The 10180-nt window shown below is 44.4% G+C and overlaps 1 protein-coding gene across 2 annotated transcripts in view; it reads right to left on the bottom strand.

Annotated features, from left to right (window-relative positions):
* Positions 1-408: 408 nt before the first annotated feature.
* KCNK10 (potassium two pore domain channel subfamily K member 10) overlaps positions 409-10180 on the bottom strand; it is a 71979-nt gene continuing 62207 nt past the window's right edge. For both annotated transcript variants that reach the window (XM_053377643.1, XM_053377634.1), the window contains 2 exons: positions 4086-4228; positions 409-1739 (listed from right to left, as the gene is read on the bottom strand). In XM_053377643.1, coding sequence (XP_053233618.1) covers positions 1119-1739; positions 4086-4228 — 764 coding nt within the window. In that variant the 3' untranslated portion in view covers positions 409-1118. The remainder of the gene's footprint in view (positions 1740-4085; positions 4229-10180) is intronic.

Below are 10180 nucleotides of genomic sequence, written 5' to 3'. Positions count from 1 at the left end.
GAGCTTTGAAAGTTGCCCTGCCCCATGACTTTACATTGTATATGCACTTATGCCTACTGTTTTAAAAAATTCAACTTCTGCTACAGAGAAGAGCAAAATGTTTGACATCATGCAAAGGCTTCGCTCTCCGTCTTCATTGTATTATAGCATTACAACTGGAGCTCCGTCAGTAATACAAAGTGTGGATGCGAACATTTTAAAACAAGGGGCTCACTGTTTAATTGAACCAAGCGCAAGGTTATTCCTTGCTTAAACAATGCAGATCCTGAAATTTTGAAGGTTTTCCAGTGTATGATTATCAGTTTATCACAGGAATTTCTTCCAAGGGCAGGGGAAAAACCCCATACCCACCCACACCCCAATTTTCCCCTTTTAAAATTTCCATTTGTTATGTGCTGTTTTTGTGTGTTTTCTTTTCTTTTTTCTGGGGGGGGGGGAATATCCTGCTGTTATCTTCTTCAGTGTTTCAGCAGCGTCCAGGCAATTTCCTTGTGCATGGGCATTTATTTATTTATTTATTTATTTATGGATTACTGAAGCTAATTCATCCATTTTTGTATGTGTGTGTATATATATATATATTCGAAATACAAAATGGGAGAACAATCATATTTGGATCCTATGCCAAATCATAAACACTGCCTTATTTTAAAGTTATTTTGCCTTTCCATTAAAAAAAAAAGGATTCAGCAGTGACAGAAGCAAGGAACTTGTCATCCATTGAAAAAGTAGAAGCCTTCTTTCCTCACTTCCCGAAATGCTCTTCTAAGAGGTCTGTCTTTGCTCCCAAACAATCCCGCTGTGTTATTTGCCTTTCCAGCTGTATTACCCTGGTGTTTGGATATTCCTCCACGGCAAGCACACGTAGGCTGTCATTGTCAATATTCCAGCTGCAGACGCCACTTCCCAGTGTGATTTCTTTTGGCAGAGCAAACTTCGGTTGTTATGGCACAGTGAAATATCCCAGGATGTTATGGAACCAGACTGAATTAGGAGTCTGTATAAGGCACATGTCTTCTTGATACATATATCCCTCTGTATATATATCTTGTACGTATATAAAAGACTAACATTGGTTCGTGAGAGTCAAGGGTCATTGTTTTTGTTTGTTTTCACATTTAATTCCTGTCTTCAAGTAATGCTTTGTTTTCGTGTTCCCTTTCTTTGGTTTCGCTGGGGATCATCCCATTCTCGAGGCCCATGTGCTGCTCAATGCAGTCGGTGAGAACAGCGGTGCTGGAATGTTCCGAGTGGCACCCTTTCTCGGAATCCTCCTCCTTCTTCTCCTCGTCCAAGGAGTAGTTCCGGAAGGTCTCGTAGATTTTGCGCACGTCTTCCGGGATGCTCTTCTTCAGGTCTTTGTTTTTCCTCTTGGTCAGCTTGGAGGAAGAGCCGAACTTGTTGATGATGTTGTCCTCGGAGGCCCCCTGCCCATGCTTGCTCAACTGTTCCGTCCCTTTAAGGCGCAGGTTGTTAGGCCTGTTGTTGATGCTTTCCTGAGATGAAGCCTTGAAGTGGCCACTGTCCAAGGCAGCAAAGACGCAGCGTTTCTCCGGAGAGAGCATATCCAGCGAGTGGGCTCTCTGGTCCAGCCCCAGCCGCCTGCGCTCCATGCTCCGAATCGTCGCTGCTCTCTGGAGCTTGTCGTGGATTTCCACGCTCAGGCGCCGCCGCGTTTCCCTGAACTCCGCAGTCACGTTGGCTTTCCATTCAGCCGCGTGGGCTTTTATTTCACCAACCTGTGAAAAAAGTCAAGAACAAAGAGCTGAAAAAATCATAGTATTATTTTTTTAAGGGTGGGCTGTTGTTGTTGTTTGGTACTTAGAAACTCTTGCAAGTATAGTTCAAATGGTGCAGGGAGGGAGGGGAAGCGACGCTAGTTAGAATTATTCACTTGGTCTCCAAATGGCTCTTGCCTACTTCCTACTGTATTGCATTCATGCCATTTAAAGCCACACGGGAGGCGATGCTGGCCAAATGTCTTCTTTCACACAAGCTATTCAAGGCATAAGAGCTCCCTTTGAGACCAGTTGTGGCAAAGCTGTGACATTCAGCTTCATACAAAATACACCATTTTGACATACAACGCCAAGCTTAAATAACAAATTGAGATTCTTCACAAGGGGCCAGGCTTTTCTGTGTGGTTCCCACCCACCCCGCCCCCCACACCATGAGGTGGATTTCCAAGAAACTAGAAGGTCTCTGCATTGTGTTAATAAGTATGCACCCACCCTTCTGTTTTCCCCATGACGTTAGCTTTGATCATCATAGTGCTTTCAGATTCAATCAATCCCTGGTCCCGTTTCTTTCACTCTATAAGATCAATACCGCAGCTCTATAAAGTGCCACCAGAAAGAATGTTAAAAGGAATTTAAATAGAGGTGCTTCTTTTCTGTGTCCCAACCAGTGGCGGAGTTATCTGCTCCAGCACCGGGAGCTGCGTACATCTGGGGTGTGGCGCACATCTCAGGGTATCTGCGCGTCTCAGGGGGCTTGGCATGCATCGGGGGTGCGCAGCAAGCGTCGAGTGTCCCGGGGAGGGGGCAGCCACAATGTCACACACCCCCGGATGGCACCCGGGGGGACCACCACCACCTCACCCCCAGCTTCGTCCGCCAGTGGTCCCAACTACGACCGAGGCTAGACTGGGCGAGAGCCTTCTATGAGATGACACCTAAACTTTGGGATTCTCTTCCAAGGAAGGCCTGACAGGCTCCCTCTCTATTTGCCTTCCCTTGTTTTGCTTAGATAGGCTCAGAATTTGCCTGCTTAGCAATTTCTAACACATGATCTGGTTGTTTTTAATGGATTCCATCTGTGCTGTGAGTGTCTTTGTTTTATCGATGCTTTTGCTAAGATATTATATCTATCATCACAGGGCATGATCTGAAAGCACGCAAGGCTTTGCTGAAGCTAAGGAGGCCTGGATCTGGTTGGTGCTTGAATGGGGGTCCATCACATGTATGCCAACCTGGATTCTATAATGGAAGAAATGCAGGATATAAGAGCAACATCATGGAAGAGGTGTTTCTTTGACCAAGCTGAAACTGTCAAGCTCCCTTGTTATTTTTGCTATTGCCAGGAGGTGTACTGTCACTAATGCAATCTTGCTATATTTATAGCACTGAAATTGTTGTGGGTTTTGTGTATGTCGTTATATTTGCCATTATGCCAGTTTTTTATTATGTTATTATGAAATTGTTCTAACGATGGTAGATTTTGAGATGCCTTCCCGTTTTCTTTGATGTAAGCCACTTTGAGCATGATTCTTTTTGTGAAGAGGCAGCATACAAATAAAATTGTGGTGGTGATAAGGGTATTAATGATGGCATCCATCTGTCTTGAGAGACAATGGAGTGTGCCTCTGGAGGTGAACTCAAACCACTGCATTTGCAGCACCAAAGTGACCTTTCAGTAGAGTGGATGGAGGTCCTGGGCAGCCCCAAACGACAAGAACTTCCTCTCAGTCTTGCTAATGCAGGCCAAAGGGAAGCAGAGTGATATGTTTGGCACCAGCTTGGCTGCAGGAGTTGCCAGAAGGAGGCATACAAGATGCCATCCAACCTTCCCCCACCCTTATCCTGTATCTGGCCTCCTTGTTTACTTCTTATAAGCTGTTTCCTTTATGAATAGTTATTAAGATTTTTCTAATCATAGCTTAAATATCCACAAGGAAGTCTTTTATTTGGTTGTTTGTATTGTTGTATGTTATGCTTATTGTATGTTATGTTCACATTTAATGAGGGTGGATTTCTGTATTGGGGGTGGAGGGGTTATATTATGTTGTAAATAAAATTTCCAATAAAAATTGAAAACAAGATGCCATCCAACCATCTTAGGGACTCCACTCCAGATTTGGGTAGGACTTACGCTTCAGCCTTTTCATCTCCGTGATAAGGGTAAAAACAAAAAAAATCTTTTGTTTAATATTTTATACAAACCATTTTGAACAGTTTTTTTTTAACAGTAGAAGGTGGGGTACAAGTCTTCTAAAATAGAATTAATGAACTAATAAGGGCAAGTCAAAGCCAGCACTTAACTGGCAAAGGAAAACCCACCAGGGTCAATCATTTGCCTGTAGTTACCTCCTCTTTAGTCTTCTTCGAAATGACTCGCAACCAATCTCCAATCATACTGAGGACAGCAGCAAAGTACGCAAGGCCCACGAGGATCCAGAACCATACTAAGGGCTTATACCACTCCCGGTAAGGAATTTCGGCATTTCCTCCTGAGGTGGGGGGAAAAAACAGACAAAAGCAAAGTGTTTGGTTTCACCCAGGAATTTAAATGCAGAAATATCAAAGGGTGAAACCATGTTTTGTCACTGTTAAGTTATCAGCCCACCTTTTATATATTTTTTGCAATGAGATTCCTGCATTGCCGGGGGTTGGACTAGATGCCCTTTGGGTCCCTTCTAACTCTAATATTCTATAAGCATTGCAAATAACTATTTACAAAGTGATAGCTTGTCACAGTGTGCAAATTGCTGCTTGATAAATTTACATTGTCCTGTGAAGGTTCAATGAGTTCTTAACCATACCTGATGCAGACTTACAGTAATAATATCCAAAGTAGTCTTATTCAGAAATACACCCAGTTCAGTTCTGAAACCTTTGCTTTAGGAACGAAGCCTTCAATTGTTATGCTAGTGGCTCCTTTTTTGAGTCAACAGTGTTACTGAAACTGGACCTTCAACCACCCATTTCCTGAAACAATTTCCTCCATGCCAATGGCTTTAAAACAGCAGCACAAATCTGTCCTTTAAAATCAGGCTGTAATAACTTCTGTCCCAGCAGCCAGCACTCTGCAGGGATTGGAATATCAAATTAAATTGTTGCAAATCCGTAACTAAAATTGGAACTTTCATTTGTTTATTTCCTCTTTTCTAGTTCATAACTTTTTAAAACAATAACGACCATATTAGAGCAAGCTCTGTTTCAAACTAATTGGGGTGGCAACTGGCAACCATATGCCAGGTAATGACCTGGCATATGGTTGCCAGTTGCCACCCCAATTAGTGCATGGGGGTTTTTCTCCTTCGAAGTTTAAAGTTCAGGAATACAAGTGTTGAATCCAGTTTAGAGTTTGAAATGTCTTTGCTGTATTCCAAGGCAGATTTCAAACATAATCAACTTGCAGTGCTGAAGTGCAACTTTCCATGCCTCTTCAGAAGCCCAACTAACATTATAGTGAATGTTTATTAGATCGCACCCTAAATTTCCCTCTTTTCCATGTAGCTAAATATTGACAGATTGGCAAAGGCCCACTTGAGATCAATGGTGCAGTTAGGTAATTTTAAGGGACCACAGCTCAATGGTAGAGCATCTTCTCTGCATGCAGAAGGTCCCCAATTCTATCCAGATCCAGGAAGATCTGAGTGAGATTCTTCAGACTCCTACCTGAAACCCTGGAGAGCTACTGCCAGTCAGTGTAGACAGTGTAGAGCTCAATGAGCCAATGATCTGACTCAGTATAAGGCAGATTCCTATGTTTCTAAGCCTGGACTTAAATGGCCCTGTGGAGCTCAGTCCTCACACCACAATATACAGTACAGTGGTACCTCGGATTATGAACTTAATTCGTTCCAGAGCTCCGTTCTTAACCTGAAACTGTTCTTAACCTGAAGCACCACTTTAGCTAAAGGGGCCTCCTGCTGCTGCCGTGCTGCTGGAGCACGATTTCTGTTCTCATCCTGAAGCAAAGTTCTTAACCCAAGGCACTATTTCTGGGTTAGCGGAGTCTGTAACCTGAAGTATATGTAACCTGAAGCATATGTGTGATGGGATGGTGAGCTGCTTGTGCGTAAAATCCTAGTCCCTCAGAGTTTGGCTAAGTCCACAAACCTCTGTCTGTGACAGAGCTCCTTAAGCATGGCTCCATCAGTCGCTCGTAGAATCGGACAGTGGGCGTTTACGGAACTTCTTCCAGCATAAAAGCTCCTTAACGGAAACGCGTCTTCTGGACTCTCGGCGTGACAGTTTCCGGCGAGGAGTAGGTGTCCCTATGGGAGGTCCTGAAACCTCCCCACTATTTTCGCTGGAAGTGTCTCTGAGCCCTCCCTCCGACTCACTTTCCCTTGGAACTCCACCTCTCCCCCTGCTGGTTCCCTCCTCAGCTGAATACTCTCTCTCAGCCTCTGTGAGCCCTTTCACCTCCTGCTCCTCCGATGGCAGTTCCCTGACAATATGTAACCCAAGGTACCACTGTATACAATATATTTGTATTACCTTACTTCAAAACGAAGCAATTTCCTGCGGCCCTCCTGTTCATTCAAGGCCCTTGGCTTCTGCCCTGACAGCACCACTGCCCAATAACATTTATGTATACAGATGCACACCCCTCCCCTGTAATATGGTTCAGTCCATACCTCTCTCTCACTCCCCCTGAGGGTTTGCACTCTTGCAGGCTGTTAGCAATCTGATCCATTTCAATGAAGCCTTAAAGTGCATTCTGCCCAGCCTGTCTAGGAGCGGGCTTGCAATGACTGAAGACTCATATAAAAACCAAAGCATACAATTGCTGGCAGGGATCCAAATATTGTTTTCTCTCAACGTACGCTATATGTGCTGCCATCACTTTATGCCTTTCCCAGCATAACAAAGGGCAAGCGGTTGTGCTCTTCATTGCTACGCGGCGGCGAGGTTATTCTGATCACACGTGCCCCGGTGGGGATTTGCCATAAAGCAAGATAACGGCCATCTAAGCACACAGTTAAGGAGGGAGCGTGGCAGAGGTGCCGCTTCATCCTGTGCTATTTTCTTTGTCCATCAACCGGTGCCACCTCAATCTATCAACAGTTACAGTTCCAAACACACACAAATGACCGTATTTTTCGCTGTATAGGACGCACTTTTTCCCCTCCAAAAATTAAGGGGAAATGTGCGTGCATCCTGTAGAGCGAATGCAGGCTCCTTGGCTTCAGCGATAGCAACGCGAAGCCTCCAAAGCTCAGAGGGAGTGCTCCCTCCATGCTCCGGAGGTTTCACGTTGTTATCGCTGAAGCCTTCAGAGCGCAGCGCGAGTTCCCACTGCACTCCGCATGCTTCAGGTTCCTTTCGCTGAAGCCAGGAGACCAAGACTCTCCTGGCTTCAGGAGAGGGAGAGCTGCGCAGCGCCCCTGCAGCCAAGCAGGAAGAGAAATGGAAGGGGCTCTGTTTCTCCTGCTGCTTCGCTGAAGGGGCACTGAGCAGAGAGGGGGAGAATTTTTTTTTCTTGTTCTCCCCCTCTAAAACAAAGGGCGTCCTATGGTCCGGTGCATCCTATAGAGTGAAAAATACGATGATAAGCACAGAGAGAGCCATTTTGGTGTAAATCAACAAACGTCCACTAATCTGTGTCTCTGTGGTAATGTTTCATTTATATTTTACAAACAGCTCTTTCAAGATCAAAGGGGAGGTAGTCTGACAGGCTGTCAATACAGAGCAATGGGAAGGTCCGGGCAACTGACGCGTTATTGGATGGCAATTGCTATTAGCACACAGTGGTGTGTTGAAGGAAGTTGTCACACGGCAATTCTTCTCAAGAGTTAGTCTCCTGAAAAAAAGCTGCCAACAGGAAGAAAGCTCCTAGCTGATAGCATTCAACATGTTGCTGGATTGTTAATGGATGATCTGGATCTGCCCAGTGCCCTAAGATTCACTACCGGCTCCATCCTTACAAATTCTGTATTCTATTCCATTCATAAATCTCAGAAGAAACCATTGAGACTGGCTACACTGATGATATAGGGAAACATGGATAAACTCAGTTCAATTCAAGTTTTTTGGGTAAACATTCCAGGGCCAATAACTAGATCTCTGCTCTTATCACCTCTCCCTCAATCAGCTCCCCACCCCCGAGAGAGAGAGAGAGAGAGAGAGAAAGAGAGAGAGAAACTGCATGCACACATATTTCGCTTCTCCAACGGATCTGAGTAAATAGTGTTGAATGAGGAAGTGGACAAAGTGTCATCCTCATTCAGTTCTATGGGTGTGGTATTCAACACTAGCTGTACTCAGAGAAGGCCCACTGAAGTTAATGAGCATGGTTCACTTAGGTTCATTAATTTTAATTGGTCTACTACTGTGAGTGGGGCTTGGTTGAATACAACCCTATGTGCTTTTTGGATATGAGAAAGCTAACCAATTTTATCACCTCATCACCAAGGGAGCAGCAAGAGGTGTGGGCCCAGAGGTTCTGTGGATACTGGAGCAGACCTACAGGGCATCACTGTCCCCATGGGCACCATGTTGCCAACCCCTGGAATATAGGATTGCAGCCTTATCTACCCAGAATTTAGTGCATTTCATAGAAATCAAAATGATCAATTGCCTACATCCTTTCGTTTTAACACAGGGCTTAATCTTCATTTCAAAGCACTTGTTAAACACTGATAATATTGATACAACTGAAACCAGCAATGTTGGAAGAAGACGAGATAAAAGAGCCATTTCACAATGATTCCCTGCTGTATATCCTTCATTCATGGCCTTCTTGAGAAAGCACACTGAAATGAATGGAATTTGTGGCAGCAATGACTGGTGGATTGCAACCAAAGATAGTCATATTATAAGAAGAGCTTGTCTGGATGAGATCAAATGCCCACCTTGTCCCTCGTTTGGCATCAAGTAATGGCCAACCAGAGGCCTGCAAGAAACCCACAATTAAGGCACAAAGGTAATACTGCCCCCTACTGTTGCCGCCTCCTGCCAACTGATATGAAGCATGTTATGCTAAGAGATTCTACAGAAAAACATGGAGTCAAAGCATCTTCTCTTCATCACGGCAACGGGGGTAGGGGACACTCCCTCTTCTCTTTGACCTCCAGTCCAAAATGGTACATTTGCTTTTTGGTAATTGACAGGAACAGATATTTATTGCTCCGAATTGTAGTGTTCTCATCCCAGCAAGTACATAACATCTGCACTACACACCTCATTAGTCTTTCACTTCCAATGTCAGGTTTCTATAATGGGATGGATCCAGCGCCAAGAATTCTATTAAAGATAGAGAACATAATTCTGCAAGCTAGCGCTTAAGAAGCTGTTGTCCATTTGCTTTGATATGTGTGTGTGTGTGTCCCTTTTTTCAAAGACTGTAAAACAGCTTTTTGGACAGCTATCATTTATACTTCTGATCTTACTTCCACTTTTGAATTTAAATGTTTCTAAAACATTGATGTTGTCCTTAGGAAAGCTGTTTTTATTAGGAAGAAATATGTGTGAAATAGAAAAACTGCATTCACTTTTATGCATGGTTTGGACGCTGCTGATTCCCAGCAGGGGATACCACACACACTACTATTTTGTCAAATGACTTGCAGCTGTTCACTCATTTCTTCAGCAGGACATCTGCATTCTGAAAAGTTCCCTTTTCCAGATAATTTCCTTTCTTCCCCTACTAACCACTGCACCTCTTTTCTCTACCCCAAGACAAAACAAACAAAGAAATGATTCCCTTTCCCCTCCAGGTTCCAATCAAACTGAAGATGCATGGATGGGTTGGGCTATACATGCACCATCCTTTTAAAATGCTAAAATCCTACCAAACATGGGGAGTCTTAATCTATGCCCTCTCCCTCTCCTCCTGGTGGGATTTAAGTTTAGACTTTTCTTTTGAAACTGGTTCTGTTTGTGCAGCCCTAGCTACTGAATCAGGAAATAGAGCTACTGTTAGGTGCTTGGGAGATTTGCATCTGGGGCACAGATTGAAGGGCCCAGGCATTGTACTCCTCATGCCAAATAGGAAGCTTGTGGGCTGAAGGAGTTTGTCCTGGTGTTTTCTGTTCTGAAACACCACCATTATAATGGCCAGAAAGGGTACTGGTAACCTGAGGAACCAGTGAAGGCTGTTGTTTAGTCGTTTAGTCATGTCCGACTCTTCGTGACCCCATGGACCAGAGCACGCCAGGCACTCCTGTCTTCCACTGCCTCCCGCAGTTTGGTCAAACTCATGCTGGTAGCTTCGAGAACACTATCCAACCATCTCGTCCTCTGTCGTCCCTTTCTCCTTGTGCCCTCCATATTTCCCAACATCAGGGTCTTTTCCAGGGAGTCTTCTCTTCTCATGAGGTGGCCAAAGTATTGGAGCCTCAGCTTCACAATCTGTCCTTCCAGTGAGCACTCAGGGCTGATTTCCTTAAGAATGGATAGGTTTGATCTTCTTGCAGTCCATGGGACTCTCAAGAGTCTCCTCCAGCACC

The sequence above is a fragment of the Podarcis raffonei genome, chromosome 1 (genome assembly GCF_027172205.1).
Source record: "Podarcis raffonei isolate rPodRaf1 chromosome 1, rPodRaf1.pri, whole genome shotgun sequence".
Classification (NCBI taxonomy): domain Eukaryota; kingdom Metazoa; phylum Chordata; class Lepidosauria; order Squamata; family Lacertidae; genus Podarcis; species Podarcis raffonei.
The sequence above is the reverse complement of the archived record's forward strand: the minus strand, read 5'-3'. Positions and strand labels throughout refer to the sequence as shown.